This window comes from Rhinatrema bivittatum, chromosome 13 (genome assembly GCF_901001135.1).
Source record: "Rhinatrema bivittatum chromosome 13, aRhiBiv1.1, whole genome shotgun sequence".
Taxonomy (NCBI): domain Eukaryota; kingdom Metazoa; phylum Chordata; class Amphibia; order Gymnophiona; family Rhinatrematidae; genus Rhinatrema; species Rhinatrema bivittatum.
In genome coordinates this window covers 43085942-43111025 of record NC_042627.1, presented here as the reverse complement: position 1 = coordinate 43111025, position 25084 = coordinate 43085942, and the positions used below count along the sequence as shown (strand labels likewise).

Sequence of the window (25084 nt, the reverse complement as noted above, 5' to 3'; positions counted from 1 at the left end):
TACAAAAGCTTCCCTAAACCGGGTGGGACAGAGACAGTCCCACTCGAAGCACTTGCCGCCCAAAGGAACCGAAAACCAGAGCGTGCACATCCAGACGGTAGTGCTAAGCAAAGGTATACAAGGACGTCCAAGTGGCGGCCCTGCAAATCTCCTGCGGAGAGACAGATTGACTCTCCACCCATGAAGCAGCCTGAGAGCGAAATGAATGAGCCTTCAGGCCCTCAGGAACTGGTCGACCTTGACAAACAGATGCCGAAGATATGGCTTCTTTCAACCATCGCGCAATCGTGGTCTTAGAAGCCGGTTTACCTCAGTTGGGACCACTCCAAAGGATGAAGAGGTGGTCCGAAATGCGAAAGTCATTGGTAACCTGAAGATAGCGAAGCAGGACTCGCTTAACATCTAGACAACGGAGATTGCCCCCAGCCGTACCCACAATCTCCTCTGGAGAAAACGCAGGGAGTTCTACCGACTGGTTGACGTGAAAAGCGGAAACAACTTTGGGCAAGAAAGAAGGAACAGTCTTGAGAAAGACCCCTGAATCAGATAAACGCAAGAAGGGCTCCCGACAGGACAACGCCTGAATCTCGGAGATCCGCTGAGCGGAGGAGATAGAGACCAGAAAGACAGTTTTGAGTGTGAGGTCCTTGAGCGTAGCATGGCGAAGGGGTTCAAACGGAGCCGCACAGAGAGCACGAAGGACCAGGTTGAGACTCCACGACGGACACATGGCACAAGGAGGGCGGAGATATTTAATGCCCCTCAAGAACCAAATCATGTCCGGATGGCCTGATAGGGAATGACCTTCCACCCGACCCAGGAGAGAGCCGAGCGCAGAGACCTGGACGCGCAGAGAACTGAAGGAAAGGCCCTTGGAGAGACCTTTCTGAAGAAAAGAAAGCACCACAGAAACAGAGGCGGAGCGGGCTGGGATACCCGACTCCGCACAGACTCAAATACTTTCCAGATGCGCACGTAGGCCAAGGAAGTCGACTGTTTCCAGGCCTGCAATAAGGTGGAGATGACCTCCTCCTTATACCCTTTACGCCTCAGGCGTCTCCGTTCGAAAGCCAGGCCGCTAGACAGAAGCGATCGGCCTGGTCAAAAAATACAGTCCCCTGTCGAAGGAGACTAGGTAGATGACCGAGGCGCAGGGGTCCGTCCGTCACCAGGTTGATGAGATCTGCGAACCACGGTCTTCGCGGCCACTCAGGTGCTACCAGAATTCACTGGTCCCCAGTGGAGTTCAATTCTTCTGAGAACTTTTCCCACCACGGCGGAAACAAGTACAGGAGAACGTCCGCTGGCCAAGGCAGGGCCAGAGCATCCACGCCCTCTGAGCCGTGCTCCCTCTAGTAGCTGAAGAACCGATTGGCTTTGGAATTGCACAGAGTCGCCATGAGGTCTAGGTGGGGGGGACCCCACCTGTACACTATTAGGGCCATGGCCGCATCCGAGAGTTCCCACTCCCCCAGATCGAGCAACTGTCGGCTGGGGAAGTCGGCCTGGATATTCTCCTTGCCCGCAATGTGGGAGGCCGCCTGGCACAGCAGATGTCGCTCCGCCCAGGTGAAGAGATGGCTGGCTTCCAAGGCCACCAGGGGACTGCGAGTGCCCCCTTGGCGATTGATGTAGGCCACCATGGTAGAGTTGTCTGAGAGGTCTCGTACCGCCTTGCCACGAAGAAGGGAGAGAAACTCCTGAAGGGCAAGGCGTACCGCCAGGGTCTCCAACCGATTGATGTGCCAGCGAGACTGAGTCGGGGTCCAGGTTCCCTGGGTGGACTGGGAGAGACAAACCGCACCCCAGCCCGACAGACTGGTGTCTGTCGTCACTATCATCCACTGCAACGCTTTGAGAGGCATCCCCTGGAGGAGATGAGGTCGCGACAGCACCACTGCAAGTCATCGACAGTAGAGTCCGAGGGCAGGAGAACTATCTGGGACTGTACCGACACCGGCTGCCAGCGGGATAGCAAAGCTTTCTGTAATGGACGCATATGAGCAAAGGCCCAGGGGACGAGGTCTATGGTGGAAGCCATGGATCCCACGACCTGCAGGTAGTCCCAGGCCGTCGGGGAAGATAGGGCAATCAGGTTCTGGATCTGCTCGATTAGCTTGAGAGCGCGCGCACGCGGTAGGAAGACCTTGCCTACTCGGGTATCGAAGTGGGCTCCCAGGAACTCTAACTCCTTGGAGGGCTGAAGGTTGCTCTTAGAGAAGTTCACTATCCACCCGAAAGAAGCGAGAAGAGATAATACACGATCCACCGCCTGTTGACAGGAAGCCGCAGACTTGGCCCTGATGAGCCAGTCGTCCAGATAGGGATGGACAAGGATTCCCTCCTGGCGCAGCGCTGCCGCGACCACCACGACCTTTGTGAAGGTGCGAGGCGCAGTCGCGAGATCAAAAGGAAGCGCCCGAAACTGGAAGTCCTGATTGAGAATGTGGAAGCGAAGATACTTCTGGTAGTCGCTGTGAATGGAAATATGGAAGTACGGCTCTGTGAGATCGAGTGAAGCGAGGAACTCTCCGGGACAAACCGCCACTATGACCGCTCGCAGGGTTTCCATGCGGAAGTGAGGAATTTTGAGGGCCCGATTGACCCTCTTGAGGTCCAGTATCGGGCGAAAGGACCAGTTCTTTTTGGGATCGATGAAGTATATAGAATACTGGCCAGCGCCAAGCTCCCTCTCCGGGACTAGAACCACCCAGAGCCAGGAGTTTGGAGAAAGTTTGTTCCACCGCGTCCCTCTTGGACCGTCCTCATGGCAAGAAAAGAAAAAGATCCAGAAGGTTGCGAACAATCTCAAAGGCGTACCCGTCTCTGATAATGTCGAGGACCCACTGATCCGACATGATTTTGACCCATTCCTCGAAAAACAGGGAGAGGCGACCGCCGAGGTAAGGGATCAAGGAATGAGTCAGCTGAAATTTAATGCGTGGCAGGCTTAGGGGTGGCACGCGTGGGCTGGCCCTCACGAAAGGGCCGCCACCCACGAAAGGACTGCGACTAGGACTGAGCATGAGAAGAACCCCTCCAGGAACCACCCCGCCCACGTGGAGCATACCGACGCTGACCCCGGAAGTGAGAACGAGAGGGCGCGTAAGACCGGGTAGGTTTAGGATGGTCCTCCAGGAGTTTATGGACCTTGTCAGCCAAGGAATCCATAAGCTTCTCAAGGTCCTCTCCAAAAAGCATCTTACCTTTGAAAGGCAACGTGCCTAACCGAGCTTTGGAAGACTGATCAGCCGACCAATTGCGTAGCCAGAGGAGCCTCCGGGTAGACACCGCCAAAGCCATCGCCTTTGCCTGAACACGGACCAGATCGTAGAGGGCATCTGCCCGAAAGCGATTACGGCTTTTAGATGCTCAGCCTGCTCCGCCTCTGCCGGCGGAAGTTCTTGAGTACAGAGTAATTGTTGAACCCACCTGAGGTCTGCCCGCAGCATGAGGCTGCTGCAGTAAGTCGCCCGGACTCAGAGAGCCAAGACTTCGAAGATGCGTTTCAGGTGAGCCTCTAGCTTATGATCCTCTCCGTCCTTAAGAGCCGTCGATCCCTCTACCGGAATCGTGCTGTGCTTGGTGACCGCTGAAACATAAGAATCCACAGAGGGATACTTCAGCATTTCCAAACATTCCTCGGGGGGGGGGGGGGGGGGGGTGTAGAGTTTGTCCATGGCACGCCCCACCCGGAGAGCCCCCTCAGGGGCCTCCTATTCCTGCAGAATCAGGAGCTTAAGCATGGGATGGAAGGGAAAGGCGGTAGCCGGAGCCCTGAGCCCCCCCAGGCCCGGATTCATATCCTTGGGCAGAGTCCATCAGGTTATCCATGGTGGGACCCCTACAAGCCCAATTCCTGCAGGACGAAGGGGATGAGGGGCTCTAATTCCTCCTTACGGAACAAACTAAGGGCTCTGGTGTCATCTCCCTCCAGAGGAGGGGATCCTCCGAATCCGGGGAAACAGCAGGGTCCGGGACCCCTGGATCCACCGAAGAGGCGGGGAACCCCCGGGACCACCTGCTCCCTAGCCGGCCCCTGGTGCCCCGCAGCCGGGCCAGAAGTCAACAGCACAGAGTGAGGGATTTTTTGCGGGGGAGGGGGAGCTTTTGTCTTCCTCCTGCAGGCTAGCTAAATAAGATTTGTGCATGAGGACGAATTCCACAGAAAAAAAGGACCCTGGATTTCCCGGAGGGGGGGGAGGCTCAAATCAAAGGGGGTATTTCAAAAGAATCCGGCCCCCCAGCCTCAGGCAGCTCCGAAAACGGAGCTGCTGAAAAATCCAAAATGACCGCCATTCCCGGGCTTTGCAGACCCAGGAACGGCCTAGCCATGCCGGAGGAAGACGATCCCGGGCTAGATTTGCTTGTGCTGCCGAGAAGGGGCCTTCCCCACCCGGCAGGCAAGCAGAGCAGAGGCCCTGACACGAAAAATGCGGAGAGGGCAGCCCGCCACGGCATAGCAGAGCTGCGACTGGAGAAAAAAAAGTAGAAAAAAAAGCTTTGATTGACAGCCTGCAGGCCCGGAGTGAAGCAGGAGGGAAACCTACTGACTCTTGCCTGCAGGTTCAAGGCCTGCTAGGACCAGAAAAATAAAAAATACTGGTCTACTGCTGCAAATAAGTTAGAGGTAGGGGAATACTTGTAACTTATTGAAACTTTTAAATTTTCCTTTTTTTTTTTTTTTACTGAGCGCAGCAGCGAGTTCTAAACCCTCTCGGCAGCCAGATTTTTTTTTGGGGGGGAGACGAGACACGGAGAGACTCTGTCCCCACACCTGGAAGTGTTTATGGACTCAGGCTATGCAGCGCACAAAGGACAAAGCCCCCCTGAGCCCGGCAAGAGCTGGAAGACGGAGCTGTCTCCCTCCCAGAAAAAGGGAAAAAAGTCATTAAGAAAAAAATTTTATTTTTTTTAAATAGGAAAGAAGACTACAAATAGTACTTGCTTGAGCCTAAGGAAAAGAAGAAGGAAAGGCTGACTAGCCTAAGGCAGAGAACCGAAGGGGAGCTGCTACACCTGCTGGAGACAAATACTGAAGGGTTACAGGATAGGCTCTGTCCTCATATAGGATATCCTTTCAGTTTTAATCTGTCTCCACCTGCTGGAAAGGAGACTCAACCCACTGTCTGGACTGATCCAGGTACGTACAGGGAACTGCAGGTTATCTTCCTCCTCTTGCAATGTAAAGGGTATGACATCCACCATTCTTAATAAAGTTGGCAAAGAAGAGATCCTCAGGAGGAGATCTTCTTTCCTGCTTTGGAGATACCTGTCAAGCCCTCCTGATTGGAGAACTCAGATTCATAGCTGTAATCTCAAGAATATCCAGTGTCCAACTCCAACTGGGAAGCTGGCATGCAGACCTAGATCATACCAGCCTAGTTAACAAGGCCTCAGAGGCAAGCACTTACCTGCTGGAGCTCAGACCCCAATGAACTCCTGTACCTCAGTTGTTTCCACCCCAAACAAGCTAGAGATTAGTATCAGCATGGCAGTACCCACTATCAATCCCCTCTAGGCACTGGTATCGAGGCTGTTCTGTGGGTGGCAGCAGAGATTCCAGTAGCAGTTGGACATCTGCCTGCAAGGAGACTGATGCTGACAATGTCAGTGGACCGATGCTCTGCATCATAGGATCCAGGGCCTCCTTATCTTTCAATCCAGCTTCTCAAAAAAAAACTGAGAATGGCAACACAGCTTGAGTGGCAGGAAAGGAAAATTGGTTCTTACCTGCTAATTTTCGTTCCTGTAGTACCATGGATCAGTCCAGACCCTGGGTTATGTCACCAATCCAGCAGAGGGAGGCAGAGAAACGTTCAACTGACTCTACGTATACCCTGGAGCACCACCTGCAGTCCATCAGTATTGACCAGTATCAAACCAGAAAAATAACTACTAAAATACTAACCAGCTATCTAAACAGGATAACAAATTTCCAACTCACAAATCCTAAACGGAAGCAGAACCCCAAGAAAAAAATTCTTAGGAATAAACCAGAAAATATCAAGAAAAATAGACAGCATGAAAGGCGAATTAAACACCCAAACAGTGAATGAGCGGACTCTCAAAAAAAAAAAATATATATATAATACACAAAGGGTGGGTGTCTGGACTGATCCATGGTACTACAGGAACGAAAATTAGCAGGTAAGAACCAATTTTACTTTCCCTGTACATACCTGGATCAGTTCAGACCCTGGGATGTACCAGAGCTGATTCATTTAGGGTGGGACCCAGAGAGTCCCGCTCGGAGAACACTCTCTCCGAAGGCTGATGAACTTGGAGCTTGAATGTCCAAGCGGTAATGACGAGCAAATGTATGCAATGACTTCCAAGTCGCTGCCTTACAAATCTCCTGAGGAGAAACTAACTGACATTCTGCCCAAGAGGTTGCTTGTGACCTAGTAGAATGAGCTCTCAAACCCTCAGGAAGATCACGACGAGCAAGAAGATAAGCTGAACGAATTGTCTCTTTTAACCAACGAGCAATCGTAGCTTTAAAAACCATGACCTTTACGAGGACCACTCCACAAAACAAACAAGTGATCAGACAATCGAAAACTGTTAGTAACTTCAAGATAACGCAACAGTGCTCGTCGTACATCTAACTTCTTAAGATCCTTAGAGGAAGGATCCAAGCGATCTAAACACGGAAAAGCCGGAAGCTCTATGGACTGATTCAACTGAAAAGAAGATACTACCTTAGGTAAAAAGGAAGGAACAGTCCGTAATGAAATTCCTGAATCAGAAATTCTAAGAAAAGACTCTCTGCAAGATAAGGCCTGCAATTCTGAAATCCTACGAGCTGAAGAAATGGCCACAAGAAACACCACCTTCAACGTGAGATCTTTCAAAGTCGTATGATTAAGGGGTTCAAAGGGAGCCGAACACAGAGCCCTAAGGACCAAATTCAAACTCCAAGCAGGACAAGGATTCCGAAATGGAGGACGTAGATGTTGTGCGCCTTTGAGAAAACGCGCTACATCCGGATGTGTTGCCAAGGAAAATCCTTGAATTTTACCACGAAAACATCCAAGCGCTGCTACCTGTAACTCTTAAGGAACTACAGGACAAACCCTTGGCTAATCAGTCTTGTAAAAAAGATAAAATATTTGAAACAGAAGAGTGAACTGGATCTATTTGATGCTCATTACACCAAGACTCAAAAACCTTCCACACCCTTGCATAAGCGAAAGATGTAGAAGGCTTTCTAGAACGCAACAAAGAAGTTACTACAGCATCTGAATAACCCTTATTCCTTAACAGATGCCTCTCAAAAGCCAAGCCGCTAGAGAGAAGCGTTCTTCCTCTTCCAAATAAACCGGACCCTGAGACAGAAGGCACGGTATGTCTCGAAATCAAAGGGGACCGTCCAGTGCTAGACTGACAAGGTCCGCAAACCATGGACGTCGTGGTCACTCCGGTGCCACTAAGATAACGTTGACTTGTTGAACTTCTATCCGACGCAAGATCTTGCCGATTAGAGGCCAAGGAGGAAACAGAGAAGAACATCTCTTGGCCAAGGGAGTACTAGAGCATCTACTCCTTCTGCTCCTCTTTCCCTTCTGCGACTGAAGAACAGAGGGGCTTTGGCATTCTGAAATGTGGCCATGAGATCCATTGCCGAGTGGACAATCTGTTGCATATCATCTGATAAGCTTCCCCGCACAGTTCCCATTCGCCTGGGTCGAGATGATGTCGACTGAGAAAATCGGCTTGGATATTGTCTACCCCGGCAATTTGTGAGGCTGCAATGCTGAGCAGATGTTGCTCCGCCCAGGCAATCAGCTGTTGTGCTTCCTGAGCTACCAGTAAACTTCGAGTTCCTCCCTGGCGGTTGATATACGCTACCGTGGTCGCATTGTCTGAGAGAACTTGCACTGACTTCCCGCAGAGGAGAGGTTGAAGAGCGATTAAGGCTAAACGGACCGCTCTGGTCTCCAATAGATTGACTGGCCACTGTGCCACACTCTTTGGACCACTGACCCTGAACAGATGTTTTCAGACATACCGCTCCCCAGCCTGAAAGACTGGCTTCGGTAGTGACCACAGTCCATTCCGGAACCTCTAGAGGAACACCCCGTTGTAGATTCGCTGGTTGCAACCACCAATCCAGGCTGGAACGAGCCGTTTCTGTAAGAGGAAGGGGAAGGTGGTATAGTTCCGAAACTGGATTCCAGCGTGAAGGCAATGCAGACTGAAGTTGTCTCATATGTGCGAAGGCCCAGGGAACCAATTCCAGAGTAGAGGTCATTGAACCTAAGACTATCAGATAACCCCGAACACAAGGAATAGGAATATTTATTTATTTATTTAGAAGCTTTTATATACCGGAATTAGTGGGGACATCATACCGGTTCACATATCAACTGAAGGCTTGGAAAATACATTTCAACAGGGAGACTATAACTGGGAGGGGGGGATAAAAAGAGGCAGTATGAAAGATAGATTAAATAACAAAACAAGATGTCATAACAAGAGAAATAACAATTTACAAAGTAATTATCTCCTTAATGTAAGGAAAGGGCGGTCTCCTGTGGGGGAGCGAGATGAGGTGAAGATGGAGGAGCTTATTCTGGGTAGTCATTGTTGAACAGAAATGTTTTTAGTTTCTTTTTGAATTTGATCGCACATGGTTCTAGGCGCATTTGGACAGAATAGATTGTAAATCTCAAATTTGCGATTGGAGTTTGAGAAGGCGATGCTCTGGAAGGAACACTAACCCATGACGAGTGTCGAACCGTGCCCCCAAAAAGTCCAGAGATTGGGAAGGCAACAGGTGACTTGTCTTCATTGATCACCAAACCTAGAGACTGCAAGAGGGTGATTACTCTGTAGATTGTAAAATGGCAAAGAGATTCCGACTTTGCTCAAATTAACCAGTCGTCCAGGTACGGATGTACCAACAGGCCCTCCTTCCTCCGATGACGGGAACCGGAGAAAGGACCGGCCTCATCTCACTGGACAGACTTTGCACTTCCTGAGACTTGGGAAGTTCCTGGTCTGCCAAATCGACGGCCATGAAAGGACTGAGACCAATTCTGTTGTCTACCTGAGGACTGTTTAGCTGGAGGAGCCCATGGAGGAGAAGAACAAAATCTTGTTAGACCTAAAACGAGAGCACGATGAGAAAGAGCTTCTAGGTCTAGGACGGTCCTCTGGTAATTTGTGAATCTTATTTTCTCCTAGGGACAAAATTAAATCTTCCAATTCCTTACCAAATAACAATTTTCCCTTAAAGGGTAAAGCCCCTAATTGAGCTTTGGAGGATGCGTCTGCAGACCAATTCCTCAACCAAAGAAGTCCGCGAGCAGACACCGAAGCAACTATAGAGCGAGCCGAGGTCCTAAGGAGATCATATAAAGCATCTGCACTGTAAGCAACAGTAGCTTCCAGTCTACCAGCTTGCGCAGCTTCCTCTTCAGAGAGGGAAGAATTATTTTGTAAAGCCTGTACCCATCTTAGCCCAGCTCGCAAGGCTAAGCTACCTCACATAGCCGCCCGCACACCAAGAGCAGAAACTTCAAAAATTCTCTTAAGCTGAACCTCCAGCTTACGATCTTGGAGATCCTTAAGAGTCGTTGCTCCGGTTACTGGAATAGTTGTCTTCTTAGTGACCGCTGATACAGCAGCATCTACCTTAGGAAATTTTAAAATTTCCAAAGCTTCCTCAGGTAAAGATTACAATTTATCCATAGCTCGAGCTACCTTAAGTCCCAACTCAGGAGTATCCCACTCCCGTTACAGAAGATCAGTGAGAGAAAGATGAAAGGGAAAAGAAGTTGTGGGACCCCTAAGACCAAGCAATACCAGGTCAACGTCACCCATCCGAGAATCCTTTCCTGGGGCCTCTAGACCTAACTCCAGTAAAATTGCTGGGATTAAAGGACCAAGTTCCTCTCTTCTAAACAGTCGGACCACTTTGGGATAAGAAAATTATTACTTACCTGCTAATTTTCGTTCCTGTAGTACCATGGATCAGTCCAGACAGTGGGTTATGTCCCCAATCCAGCAGATGAGTCAGCACAAGCTTTGAGGGGGCGTATCCATATATACTACTACCCCCTCTGCAGGAGTTCAGTATCGAGTATATCAAAGCCAGAGTAGAAACCCCCGAAGGATCAAGTTTATGGAAACAGATAATGAAAACAATTGTAACCGCAACAAGTAACTGCAAACATCCTACCAACTTGTAGGGAGCTGTGAAAAACAGCGAAAAGAAACGACTGTGAAGACACAGAACACTGCGAGCAAGAAATAGCGCAGAGCTGAGCAGGATCAAGAACCCAAACGCGGTGGGCGTCTGGACTGATCCATGGTACTACAGGAAAGAAAATTAGCAGGTAAGTAATAATTTTCTTTTCCCTGTATGTACCTGGATCAGTCCAGACAGTGGGATGTACCCAAGCTTTCCTAAATCGGGTGGGGTCCTGCGAGGCCTGCTCGGAGAACCTGCTCGCCAAAGTGTCCAGAGACCGAAGAGGCGAGGTGCAGACGATAGTGCCTCGAGAACGTGTGTGACGATTTCCAGGTGGCTGCTCTACAAATTTCCTGCGAGGATACAGAGCGAACCTCCGCCCAGGAAGCCGCCTGAGAACGTGTAGAATGAGCTACGATTCCGGGTGGGGGAGTCCGACCCGCCCCAACGTAAGGAAGCAGCAATGCCGGCCTACAGCCTTCTGGCAATGGTAGTCTTCGAGGCCTGAGACCCCTTCTTAGGACCGGCCCAGAGTACGAAGAGATGGTCAGAGGTCCGGAACTCATTTGTAGCCTCCAGATAGAGGCGCAGAGTGCACTTGACATTCAAGAGACGGAGAGACTTCGGCTCTGAGGAAGAGAAGGACGGCAACTCCACCGTCTGGTTCACATGGAATGCAGAAACCACCTTCGGAAGGAAGGAGGGAACGGTGCGAAGCAAAACTCCAGAGTCGGAGAAACGGAGATAGGGCTCTCTACACGACAGAGCCTGCAGCTCCGAGATGCGTCGAGCGGAACAGATGGCCACAAGAAATACAGTCTTGAGAGTGAGATCCTTTATCGTTGCGCTGCGCAGCGGCTCGAACGGTGGTCCCGACAGGGAGCGAAGCACAAGGTTAAGACTCCAGGAGGGACAAGGGTCCCACAACGGAGGACGCATATGCTTGACACCCTTGAGAAAACGAGCAAGGTCAGGATACTGTAGAAGAGAGCCCCCATCGCTCAACAGCGAACCAAGGGCGGCCACCTGAACCCGTAGTGAATTATAGGCGAGCCCTTTTTCCACCCCCGCCTGTAGAAACTGAAGGATCTGAGGTACAGAAGCCTTAGCGGGTCTCGTGGCCTGGCTGGTACACCACAGCTCGAACACCTTCCAGACTCGAACATAGGCCGCCGACGTCGATGTCTTTCGTGCCCGCAATAGCGTGGATACTACTGCCTCCGGGTAGCCCCGACGCCGGAGGCAGCGCCTCTCAAAAGCCAGGCCGCAAGACAGAAGAGTTCTGCCTGCTCGAAAAATACCGGGCCCTGATGTAGGAGCTGGGGGAGGTGCCCCAGCCTGATTGGCCCGATCACCAGCTGTAGCAGGTCCGCAAACCAGGGTCGCCTGGGCCCTTCTGGGGCGACGAAAACCACGGTCCCCTGATGGCTTTCTATTCTGCGGAGCATCCTGCCCACCAGGGGCCATGGTGGAAAAGCGTAGAGCAGAAGATGTGGCGGCCACGGGAGGACCAGGGCATCCACTCCCTCCGCTCCGCGCTCTCTCCGGCGACTGAAGAAGCGTGGAGCCTTGGCGTTGAGAGCGGACGCCATCAGATCCAAGTGGGGGGCCCCCCACCGATGGACGAGAAGTTGCATTGCTTTGTCGGAGAGAGACCACTCTCCGGGGTCCAGCAGTTGCCGACTGAGGAAGTCCGCCTGGACGTTGTCCACACCGGCGATGTGCGAGGCCGCTAGCCGGACGAGATGACGCTCCGCCCATTGCATCAGCAGCGCCGCCTCGAGCGCGACCTGCGGGCTGCGCGTGCCTCCTTGTCTGTTGATGTAGGCCACGGTGGTAGCATTGTCCGATACGATTCTGACTTCCCGGTTCCGAAGAAGCGGGAGGAAATGTCGCAGAGCTAGCCGGACCGCTCTGGTTTCCAGACGGTTGATTGACCACTTCGCCTCCACCGTGGACCACGTCCCCTGCGTGGCGCTTCGATCGCAGACTGCACCCCAGCCTGCTAGACTGGCATCGGTGGTCACCACCACCCAATTTGGCAGATCGAGGGACACGCCACGGGCCAGGTTCGGCGGATCCAACCACCAGCCCAGACCTGTCCCTGGCATTCTGCGGGAGCGGGAGAATCATCTGGTAGTCCTGCGATACTGGTTTCCAACGGGAGAGGAGCGCCCACTGTAAGGTCCTGAGGTGCGCGAAAGCCCAAGGTACAAGGTCGATGGTGGACCCCATCACTCCCAGGAGTTGGGCTCTGGTAACGCAGAGAACCGTCGTGTGTGATCCCGCAAGGATTGAGCTTTGTCCTGACGCAGAAAAACTTTGCCCAGTAGGGTGTCGAAGGTCGCCCCCAAAAAAACCCAAGCGTTGCGAGGGCATGAGGGAGCTCTTGGAGAAGTTCACTACCCATCCCAGGGAATGTAGAAACCGTACTACTCGAGTCACCGCTGAGCGTCCATGATCGAATGACTTCGCCCGGAGGAGCCAATCGTCCAGATAAGGATGAACCAGGATGCCCTCCTTCCGGAGAGCTGCCGCCACGACTACCATGATCTTGGTGAAGGTACACGGCGCCGTCGCCAATCTGAACGGGAGAGCCGTGAACTGAAAATGCTGGTCCAGAATTTTGAAACGAAGGAAACGGTGGTGGTCCGGGCGGATGGGAATGTGCAGGTAGGCCTCCGTTAAGTCCAGGGAGGCGAGAAACTCCCCCCGATGCACCGCCGCAATCACTGGAGCGTTTCCATGCGGAACCGAACGACTCGAAGGGATTTGTTGACTTCCTTGAGGTCTAGGATAGGCCGGAAGGAACCGTCCTTCTTTGGTACGACGAAATAGATGAAATAGTGGCCCGAGCCCACCTCTCCGAAGGGCACGGGCGCAATAGCGCCTATCTCCCGGAGTCTGTCCAGAGTCAGCTGCACCGCTCCTCTCTTGAGGTCCGAGCCACAGGGGGAAAAGATGAACCTTCCCTGCGGGGGGTGGACAAATTCCAATGCGTAGCCGTGTTTTATGGTATCCAGGACCCACTGGTCCGAGGTGATCCGTGCCCACTCCGCGTAGAAATACGTTAGTCGGTCCCCAATCCTGGGGACAGGGGAGTGGGCGAGACTGGCATCATTGTGAAGACTTGGTATAGGGGTTCCCGGTTCCGGGAGTAGTGCATGCGGGCCGACGCCCGCGAAAGGAGCGCGACCAGGGCCGAGACCTGGGGGTGGATGACCGGGAGCCCGCCAGTCTGTATCCCCTGTAGCGCTGTTGCGCTCTGGTCCGAGAAGAAGAAAATGCTCTGGATGGTCAAAACCTATCCTCCCGGCAGCCGATGAACAGCGTTCTCCCCCAGGGACTTGATGATCTGGTCCAAATCCTCCCCGAAGAGGAACTTGCCCCTGAAGGGAAGAGAGCCCAGACTCGACTTAGAGGACGTATCAGCCGCCCAATTGCGTAGCCACAGTAGTCGTCGTGCTGCCACTACCGAAACCATGGATCTTGCGAGGACCCGAAAAAGGTCGTACGAGGCGTCCGCCCCATACGCCACTGCGGCTTCCAGCCGATCCGCCTGGGCAGCCTCATCGGCCGGCAGGTTCTGAGATGTGAGGAGTTGTTGCACCCAAAGGAGGCTAGCCCGCTGGGAAAGCGAACTGCACATCACCGCCCGCATACCCAGAGCGGAGACCTCGAAAACCCGCTTAAGGAAAACTTCCAACTTACGATCCTGTGTGTCCGCAACGCCGCACCTCCCGTCACTGGGATAGTCGTCCTCTTCGTGACCGCCAACACTGCGGAGTCCACCTTTGGGACCTTGATGAGGTCCAGAAAATCTTCGGGGAGCAGGTACAGCTTTTCCATAGCCCGGCTGCTCTTCAGGGAGGCCTCCGGGGTGTCCCATTCCCTGGTGAGAAGTTGTAAAAATGAGTCATAAATGGGAAAAGCCCGAGCCCTCGGCCGGAGTGCCGCCAGGACAGGATCTCCCTTCCTTGAAGAAGTGACGACAGCGGGAGCTACTGGGGCAGGCGGGTCTGGTGGCGGGTCCAAATCTAATTCTTGGATGATCTGCGGGATGAGGTCGTCCAGATCTTCCCTCTGGAAGAGGCGTAGGGTACGCGGATCACCCCCCTCCTGCGTGCCGTCCCCTTGTCCCCCGTCCGGGAGGTCAAGTCCATGTCCCGCGGGGTCTGGCACCGCCCCCACTGCCGCGGGCGTGGATCGGACCCGGGTAGGAAGGCGGGAGGCCCCCATTCCCGGAGGGTCGGGGTCCCACAGGGGCTTCCAGCCCCTGCAGATAAGCGGTATGCATGAGCAGGATAAACTCCGGAGAGAACCCCGGCCTGCTCGGGTGTGATTCGGGGGCGGCGTGGTTCCTGCTCCCTGGCCCTGGGTGCTTGGTTCCTGCATCAAAATCGGGGGAACACCCCCGCTGGTAGAGTCCTCCAGGGCTCCGTTCTCCCTCGTGGCCTCCAGGGATCCGTTCCCCCTCATGGCCTGTGCCTCAGGGCGCTCAGAATGTAAAATGGCCGTCGTTCCCGCCAAAAATGGCGGAGTGGCCGGCCCGCGCCGCCCGGGCAAAAAAGAGAAATCAGTCAGGGACTGTGAAGTACCTTCTCCCCCGGGAAGGCATCGTGCACAGATGCCCTCCCGGGAAATCCGGGACCCCGGGTCTCCGCAGGCCGCACAGCGGGACGGCCGCGGCATCGGGATCGCTGTAGGAGAAAAGAAAAAGCCACCGGGGGGGGGGGGGGGGGGGGGCACGCGCACAAAAAGCGCCGCTGCGGGGGGCCCGGTCGGCCCGCACTGCCCGCTGTCCGAAAATAGAGGAGGGTGCCGCGGGGGGGCCTTCCCGGCCACACGACCCGCCCCAGACATCTTTCCCTAAATGGCTTAGCAGCCCATGAGGAGCTGTAAAATGGCCGTGGGTGAGGGAGTAAAGAGCGAAGAGGCCGGCTCCACCGGCTTTCGCGGGCACCGGGGGCTGAGCTGTGAAGGAAAAAACTACAAAGGAAAAACAAACTTACCCCTGGCTGCAACGAGAAATAAACAGCAAGGCCGCAGAGAAGAGACAAGGAAGATAAGCCACTCCCCAGAAGTTGAAAGAACTCTGCCTCTTTTTTTTTTTAAACTTAATACAAACTTGATCCACAGAAAAAGACAACAAGAAGCCATAATCAAGCAAGAAAGTGAAGAAAAAGGAAAAGGAGGGGAAGCCTGATTCCCCTACTCGCATCTGCTGGAGTCAGAAGATACTGAACTCCTGCAGAGGGGGTAGTAGTATATTTGGATACACCCCCTCAAAGCTTGTGCTGACTCCATCTGCTGGATTGGGGACATAACCCACTGTCTGGACTGATCCAGGTACGTACAGGGAACATCCCCGTCCGCAGCATGAGGGTCTGAAGTAGTACCCAAAGCGGGATCTTCAATTATATCCCCCTCTGTTAGGGACTTGTCCGGGATAGGCAAAGAGTCATGCTCAGAATCATCTGTGGGAGAAAAAATTGAATGGTCCGACCCGAACTAAGGGGACGCTTAGGAGCTGACCCCAGTCCCAAATGCTTAGATCTAGTCCTTTTAGAGGAACGTGGTTTTAAATTCTGACCAGATGAGATACCCCTATGTTTCTTATGAAATTTCTTAGATTTATACGCTTTGCAAAGAAAACGAATAAAGTCCCCCGAAAGGGCAGAAGAAGAATAATCAGAAATCTCCTCCAGGCTATCAGCAGATAAATATGGGCCTGTTTCACGTGGCTTATCCCCCCCCCCAGGAACAGCCGGCTGCGGCGACAACGAAGGCGGGTCTGCAGCACTCTGAATAGCTTGCTGTGTTGCTGCCCTCAGAGTAGACGAGAGCGCTTCAGTCCCAGCACTGCAGAGAAATGAGCCCGGGGCAGGAGAGCAGCTAGTCCGAGGATTTGGAGTCGTGCGAGGTAGCCTGGTTCTTTTTTTAACCAGCAAATCTGACGAACCTTCCCCCCCCCCCGGGGAGACAGGAAGCGCAGAGACTCTCTCTTGAAAGACACGCGCGCGTCCCCACAAGCGCGGCAGGCCGCGCCTTGCAAAGAAAAAATAGCGCGAAAAGAAAGAAACTGAAAATTAAAAGAAATAGAAACTCTGCTAAAAAAAATAAAAGCGCAGACCGACCCAACACCAAAGGTAAATAACCCACGATTCAGCTGTCCAAAAATTTACTTTTTTTTTTTTTTTTTTACCTGACCAACCGGACCCTCGGCGATGCTCCAAGTAGGGTGAGTGAGCCGGGCTCCCGGTATCACCCCTGCCAGGAGTGGTTGCTGGGCCCAAACCTCCCCAACTCTGGCAGCCTCAACCAGGAGGGATAGTCCTCCCGGGAGGCAGAGGAAACGGCTGTGAAGAAAAAGAAACTTTTTTTTTTATTAACTTAATTGAAAAGAACAGCCTCTCTACAATAGAGGGAAAAAAAAAAAAAAAAAGGCTGCAAGGAATTAACTCCTAACTACCTGACTAAAAAATAATAAACTACCACAGACTGCAGGGGTTAGGGACATCCACCTCTGCTGGGAGACAGAGAAATACTGATGGACTGCAGGTGGTGCTCCAAGGTATACGTCAAAGTCAGTAGAACGTTTCTCTGCCCCCCTCTGCTGGATTGGTGACATAACCCAGGGTCTGGACTGATCCAGGTACGTACAGGGAAAGGCCATTTCTTCCTGGGATACCAGAATGGAATCCTCCAAGATTCATGATTCATGGGATTACATTGAGGATGAGCTTTTCTCACTGCAGGATTCAAGATTACCGCCAGAACATTCCTATTCCCCGAACTGCGCGTTGGCAGAGACCAATGTCAACGCACATTAGCACTCCATGATGCTAGAATTGAAGAGGTTTAACCATTCACTCTTCAGGTGAGAGAAGGAACAATTTTTGGGGGCAACACTTAAAAGTGCTGATGAGGGGTTGCTGAAGCAGAACAAAAAGCAAGCCAACAAAAAAAAAAATATAAAAAATTTTACAGAATGTCATCTATGCAGAAGCTCAGACTAAATTAGATTGAGGAGTGCACAAGGTAGGTTGCACACTCAAAGCTTTACCGAGTTCAGAGAGATGGGTCCATTTGGCACAGTCTGATGACACATTATGGCTAATTCAGCCCTGTTTGTCAATGTTGAAATTTACAAATATTTTGCTTAGCAAGATATTAAATACCTGTTCTCTTCTTTTCTTCAGATTTTTTAGGGGCCTCTTGGCTAGTGCTGCTAGGTTCAGCAGCAGTTTCATCTTTACCCTCTGTTTTCTTAACATCCTTGCTTTCTTTCTTCTCAGATTTCTTTTCCTCTTTTTTAACTGAAGCTTGAGCCCTGTAAATCATAAAGATAAAAATTAACAAATGGAGAAATTACTTACCTGATAATTTAGTTTTCTTTAGTGTAGTCAGATGGACTCAGGACCAGTGGGTATTGTACTCTTCTGCTAGCAGATGGAAGACTGAGTCAGATTTCAAAGCTGATGTCACTCTAAATATACCCCCTGCAGTAACCTCAGCTCTTCAGTATTCTCTCCGAAAAGCCATTCTGGATATATCTTTGCTTAAATAACTTGATTAAACTTGATTAAAACTTGAACTGGTTCAACTAATTTCCAAACTGGAGACCGCCAGTGCACTCAACCAATTAACAGACACCAGACAAACTGTGGGTGTCTTGAACTAGGGGTGGGCTGTGGCTTACCTGTATTTGCTTAGTCTTTAGGTTTGTTATCAGAGGTTCTCCTTTTCTGGGGCAGCCTTGAGCGGGATGCTGAGTTCATCTGTCTACACTAAGGAAAACGAAATTATCAGTTAAGTAATTTCTCCATTTCCTAGAGTGTAGCCAGATGGACCTAGGACCAGTGGGATGTACAAAAGCTACTCCCGGACAGGGCGGGAGGCTGCCTGTGGCCCACTTAGAAATGAAACATAGAAATGACGGCGGCAGAAGAAGACCAGTCTGCCCAGCAAGCTACGCACTCCATCCATTTTTTTTTTCCCTTTTTCTCTCTCCCACCTTTTACTATTGGCTTCCAGTACCCTCTAGCCCTAATTCCCCTCCACCCCACCACCAACCCAGAGAGCAGCGCCGTATCTGCATCCAAGTGACATCCAGATCAATTAGGGGTAGCAACTGCTGCAACAAGCAGGCCACACCCCTGCCCCATACTCTTACCCACCCCTGTTTTTATTTTTTTGTTTGTTTTTTTATTTTTTTTGGAGATAGCAGCCCTCCATCCTTCCGCTCCGTGAAGGTGGAACACTAACTACCGGCCACTGGCATCCCGCTCCGTGAATGCCTCTGTGACTACTGCCGCTCCGTGCAGTGTTTTGCTGCCTCCACTTTATTCACGCCCTCTAGACTTGATGGATCCACAGTGTTTATCCCACGCCCCTTTGAAGTTGAAGTTGTTCACAGTTTTAGACTTTCACCACTTCCTCCGGAAGGGCATTCCAGGCATTCACCACCCTTTCCATGAAGAAATATTTCCTGACATTGGTTCTTAGTCTTCCTCCCTGGAGCCTCAGCTCGTGACCTCTGGTTCTGCTGATTTTTTTCTTTTTTTTTTCCAATTATATATTTATTGATTTTTCAAATGTATACAGAAAAAGTAAATACATATTCCATAGTATAATTACTAGATAACACTTTCGAGTATATTCAATCTAATTTATAATATAATCAAAAGAATTTTTGCAAACATCTGTAAGAAAACCAGAGGCATAATAACTAAAGGGAGATTATTACAATCAAATTCAGAGCAAAATTGTGCATTGTATTTTCTGCATTTATTTAATTTATTCATTGGGTATAGGGGACACTACGGCAGATCTTCTTTGTTCAATAAAAGTTTTTCAAGTGATCAGGCACAAAAAAATGAAAGTATCTTGCTGTTTAATTACACACTTACATGGATATCGCAATATAAAGGAATATCCCATAGCAATAGCTTCTTGGCGGAAAGCCAAGAAGTTCTCTCTCTAACTGTGTAAGTGTTGAAAGATCAGGAAAAATCTTTATTATACTATCGTTAAATGAGATAGGATATTTACTAAAATATAATTTCACTACTTTGTTTAAATCTAATAAATTCATAAAAGAGACCAGCAGTATACCCCTATCAGTTATTTGATTATTTGTACTTTCTAGGAAATTTGTGAGATTCCCTTGAAAGGGAGTCTCCTCAATATTCAAGTTGGGGTTTCTCTTAGGAAGAAAACAACAATAACTAATTGCTGGCAAATCTTTCAGCAAAAGACAATACTTCTTTGAGGAACCTATGTAAAGTTTCCAGTGGAACTTCACCTACTACTCTAGGAAAATTTAACAATCTTAAATTCAATCGTTTCGTATTATTCTCAAACATTTCAATTCGCCTGGACAAAAAATCCCTATCTTTAACAGCAACCTGAAATTCTACATTTTTCTTCCCCATTTCCTCTAATGATTTAATTCTCTCTTCTGTATTATGTAGAACACTCTGTATCTCAGTTATTTCCTGATTATTTTTCCCGGCAATAACATCCATTTTTCTCTCTAACCCTTTCAAACTGGATGCCATCGATGCCATCATGTCCCACAATAACTCCAATGTAACCACTGTGGGGCGTGTCAAAGTCTCTGGGGATATCTCACCACCTGTAGCTTGATCTTCTCCTCCTAAATCAGCTCCCTGGGTATTCTGAACCCTCAGATCTTTTACCGAGCTTGAAATAGGTCTCTCTAAGCTTAAAACCTCAGCGCCATTCACACCTGATGCAGTAGACTGAGATTGCCCCAGGGTTACTTCAAGTGCTCTCCACTCCTGTGGTAATCCTAGATTTGGGCTCAGTGAAGCATCCTCCATAGATTCTGACCGACCTCCCTTTGGGCCAGAGTCAGCAGTATCCTTGGCTACTGGATTAGATGCAGGATTAGTCATAAAGCGAACAATTTCCTGCTGTGTTAAAGTTGGAAGGGGTGATGAGGGATATACCCTAACCTTCCCCTTCCGCTTTGGAGGCATGACCAAATAAGAAAAAAATGTACACTTACAGGCTGTTCATTTTACTTAACAATGCAGTCTATTTAGCCTCTGTGGCAGTTGTATTCCAAATCAAGATTTCTCTCTCATCCTCTCGAGTCCGAAGGGCGCCGGTCTTATGGGCGTCCTTAATCGGCAACTCCCTCCGATCTCGCAGGAAGCAGAAAAGTTCAAACTTAGAAACAAGTAGCTCACTGGGGCTGCTTCAAGCAGTAATCAGCTGCACTGATGTGCCTCACTGACGCCGGTCCTATGGGCGTCCTTAGTCAGCTCCTCCCTCCGATCTCACAGGGAGCAGGAAAGTTCAAACTTAGAAACAAGTAGCTCACCGGGGCTGCTTCAAGTAGTAATCAGCTGCCTGCTGATTTTTTTCTGACTGAAAAGGTTTGTCGTTGTCTTTGGATCATTAAAGTTTTTCAAGTATCTGAAAGTCTGAATCATATCACCCCTGCTCCTCCTTTCCACCAGGGAGTACATATTTAGATTCTTCAATCTCTCCTCGTATGTCCTCTGATGAAGACCCTCCACCTTCCTGGTCGCCCTTCTCTGTACCGCTTCCATCTTGTCCTTGTCTCTTTGTAGATACGGTCTCCAGAACTGAACACAGTACTCCAGGTGAGGCCTCACCAAGGACCTGTACAAGGGGATAATCACTTCCCTTTTCTTACTTGATATTCCTCTCTCTATGCATCCCAGCATTCTTCTGGCTTTTGCTATCGCCTTGTCGCATTGTTTCGCAGACTTCATATCATTATACACTATCACCCCAAGGTCTTTCTCCTGCTCCGTGCACATCAGCCTTTCCCCCCCCATCGAATACAGTTCATTCGGATTTCCACTCCCCATATGCATGACACTGCACTTCTTGGCATTGAATCTCAGCTGCCATATCTTCGACCACTCTTCCAGTTTCCTTAAATCCCGTCTCATTCTCTCCACTCCTTCCGGCGTGTCCACTCTGTTGCAGATCTTAGTGTCAGCCGCAAAAAGACAAACCTTACCTTCTATCCCGTCCGCAATGTCGCTCACAAAAATATTGAACAAGAGCGGTCCCAATACCGATCCTTGTGGTACACCACTTAAAACCGCTCTCTCTTCGGAGAAAGTTCCATTTACCATCACACATTGTCTTCTGTCCGTCAACCAGTTTTCAATCCAGGTCACCACCTCGGCACTCACTCCTAAGCTTCTCGTTTTATTCACCAGTCTCCTGTGCGGAACCGTATCAAAGGCTTTGCTGAAATCCAAGTAGATGACATCGAGCGCTCTTCCTCGATCCAATTCCTTGGTTACCTAGACAAAAAAGTCAGATTTGTCTGACAGGACCTTCCTCTGGTGAATCCATGCTGCCTCTGGTCCATCAATTCTCCAGACTGTAGATAGTTCACTATTCTCTCTTTCAACAGTGACTCCATTACTTTTCCCACCACCGAAGTGAGGCTAACTGGTCTGTAGTTACCAGCCTCCTCTCTGTTCCCACTCTTGTGAAGCGGGACCACCACCGCTCGTCTCCATTCACTCGGCACCACTCCCGTTTCTGGGGATCTATTGAACAGGTCGCACAGCGGACCCGCCAGCACATCTGAGCTCCCTCAGTATCCTTGGATGAATCCCATCAGGCCCCATGGCTTTGTCCACTTTCAGATTCTTTAGCTCTTCCTATACATTTTCTACTGTAAAAGGATTTTCATCTATTCCACTTTCCTCCAGTTTCTTGTTGTGTAGAGATAGTCCTTCTCCAGGGTCTTCTTTAGTGAACACCGAGCTGAAGTATTCGTTTAATATTTCTGCCATTTCTTCGTCTCTCTCCACACATTGATCATTTCCACCTTTCAATTTCACTATACCACTTTGGACTTTTCTCTTTTCGCTGATGTATCTGAAAAATGTTTGTCACCATTTTTTATCTCCTTGGCACTCCTCTCTTCCGCTTGACTTTTTGACAACTTGATTAATTTCTTCGTCTCCCTCAGTTGAATCAAATATTCTTCTTTGTGCTCCTCCCTTTGGGATCTTTTATATTTCTTGAACGCTGTTCTGTTAGCTTTAATTTTTGTCAGCCACCTCCTTTGAGAACCAGATAGGTTTCATTTTTCTTTTGCTTTTCTTTCCATTTCTAATATATAGAGCAGTTGCCTTGGTGATTGCTCCTTTTAGATTGGTCCACTGCTGATCCACATCTCTCTCATTCTCCCATCCATTTAGTTCTTCCTCTAGGTACTTCCCCATTTCCTCAAAGTCCGTGTTTTTGAACTGTAAAACTCTGGTCTTTGTGCTTCTTTTCCATATTCTTTTAGTGATATTAAACCATACCGTTTGATGATCACTGGTGCTGAGGTGGGCACCCACCTGGACATCAGAGACATTATCTCCATTAGTGAGCACTAGGTCGAGTATAGTTCCTTCTCTCGTGGGTTCCAATACCATTTGTTTGAACAAAGTTACTTGCATCGCATCCACTATCGCTCTACTATTTTTAGATTCTGCAGATGGGATTTTCCAGTCTACATCTGGCATATTAAAGTCACCAACGATCACCACTTCCCCCTTCTTACCTATCTTATGGATGTCTTCAACCAGATCTCTGTCCAGCTCTTCCTTTTGGTTTGGAGGCCTGTAAACCACTCCAATATAAATGGACGCTCCATCATCTTTTTTTTAGGTCGACCCATAGTGCTTCTTCCTTGCCCCAAATTCCTTGCAGCTCAGATGCTTGGATATTATTTCTGACATAAAGAGCCACACCTCCCCCTTTTCTATCCACTCTGTCCTTCCTTAACAAGTTATAGCCTGGTATTGCTGTATCCCAATCATGAGATTCTGTGAACCATGTCTCTGTGATAGCAAAAATGTCCAATTCTGCCTCAGTCATTAGGGCCTGCAGATCTGGGATTTTATTTCCCAAACTATGAGCATTTGTGGTCATAGCTTTCCAGGTACTCTCTTTAAGGTTATTGATTTTCCTGTACTCCTTATGAGACTCTAGTTGAGATTTGTTATTCACTTCACTCTTTCCTTTTGCAGTTGTGCCACTGATGCCAGAGTTATCCATCTCAATTAGCTTTTTCTTTTGGTTATGGATATTGAAATTCTGCATGCATTGGTTTTTTCTTTTTTCTGGTAACACTTCAATGTTTTTCTCTAGAACTTCTTCAGTTATTAATATAGGGAAGGCTTTTTGTTCTTGTTGCATTTGATACTGTGGATTTTCAGAAGGCGTTTGACAAAGTTCCTCATGAGAGGCTTCTAGGAAAAGTAAAAAGTCATGGTTTCGATGTCCTTTTGTGGATTGCAAACTGGCTAAAAGACAGGAAAAGAGTAGGATTGAATGGGCAATTTTCTCAGTGGAAGGGAGTGGACAGTGGAGTACCTCAGGGATCTGTATTGGGACCCTTACTGTTCAATATATTTATAAATGATCTGGAAAGAAATACGACGAGTGAGATAATCAAATTTGCAGATGACACAAAATTGTTCAGAGTAGTTAAATCACAAGCAGATTGTGATAAATTGCAGGAAGACCTTGTGAGACTGGAAAATTGGGCATCCAAATGGCAGATGAAATTTAATGTGGATAAGTGCAAGGTGATGCATATAGGGAAAAATAACCCATGCTATAATTACACAATGTTGGGTTCCATATTATGTGCTACAACCCAAGAAAGAGATCTAGGTGTCATAGTGGACGGCCATCCGGCACCAATGCCATCGACGGACAAGCCATCCGGCACCGATGTCCATCGATGGGGACCATCCGGCACCGATGTCCACCGATGGGGACCATCCGGCATCGATGCCCACCGACGAATCGATGTGGCACCGATGCCCACCGATGGAAAAGGGCTGGACATCGGTGGGGAGGATGGGGCATCGATGGCATCCCCAAAAGGGGGGGTGGCATCGATGAAGTGACCCTGGGATCGTTAAAAAGTGTCTCGGGCAGCGGTGGCGGCGACCCGAGTATGCATGGCAGTGACTAACAGCGTGTGCGTCAATGGCATGCATCCGGGTAGGGACGGCACCGAGGAAGCCCAAGGAAAAAAACAGTGCGTAGGAGGAAAAAGCCTGGTAGCACTGAAAAGCAAAAAACATGGATAAAGGCATCAGGGCACCGTGGGGGGAGGGGCGCTGATGACATATAAAAGCCCAGGGCGGTTTAGGAGGGTCCCGGTGTAGCGATAGGGTATCGACTGCGTGAGGGTACCAGGGAACGAAGGACTTGAAGCTACAGAAGTCCTAAAGTTAAGGAAAAAATCCCTACCCCACTAGCATAAGCAAGCAGAGTGTCACAGAGATACTCGCAAGCTGTTTAAAGCTAACTGAAAAATGGGGGAAGGGAAGGCTTCAGTCAGTTAACAGCCTTAAGATAGTGACAGGAACCGACCGAAAAATAAGAATTAGTACTCACCGAGCGTCGTAAAAACGTACGCGGAGGGAGACCTGTGCAGGGAAAAGTGTTTTTTTGAAGTGAAAAGTTAAGTGTTTCCATGAGGTAATTAGTTAAAAAAAAATCCTCACAGAGCTCCAACCGCTATGCTGACTGCAGAGCGGAAAAAAGAAGACTGAGGGAGACACCTGTGGCTCACAGGGATAATTGCAGGCTGGGCATGCTCAGTGCACCCAGTGTGCCAGTGTCAGTCAAAGCTTGTTGAAACTTTGACAAAAGTTTTCCGTACAGGGCTCCATCCTCGATGTCACCCATTTGTGAGGACTACCATCCTGCTTGTCCTGTGAGAACTGACATTACCTCAAGAATTCACGGGAGGTGATCTCCGTTCTTCTTTGCTGTAATTAACACTATTCTAGTGTGTTTGATAGTGTCCGCATCTGCTAGGAGACAGAGAGATACTGAAGAGAG

At 49.7% G+C, this 25084-nt stretch overlaps 1 protein-coding gene across 1 annotated transcript in view; it reads right to left on the bottom strand.

Annotated features, from left to right (window-relative positions):
- Positions 1–25084, bottom strand: part of SLTM (SAFB like transcription modulator) — a 399249-nt gene that overhangs the window by 204314 nt on the left and 169851 nt on the right. The window contains 1 exon segment of the mRNA XM_029574499.1: positions 17383–17534. Coding sequence (XP_029430359.1) covers positions 17383–17534 — 152 coding nt within the window.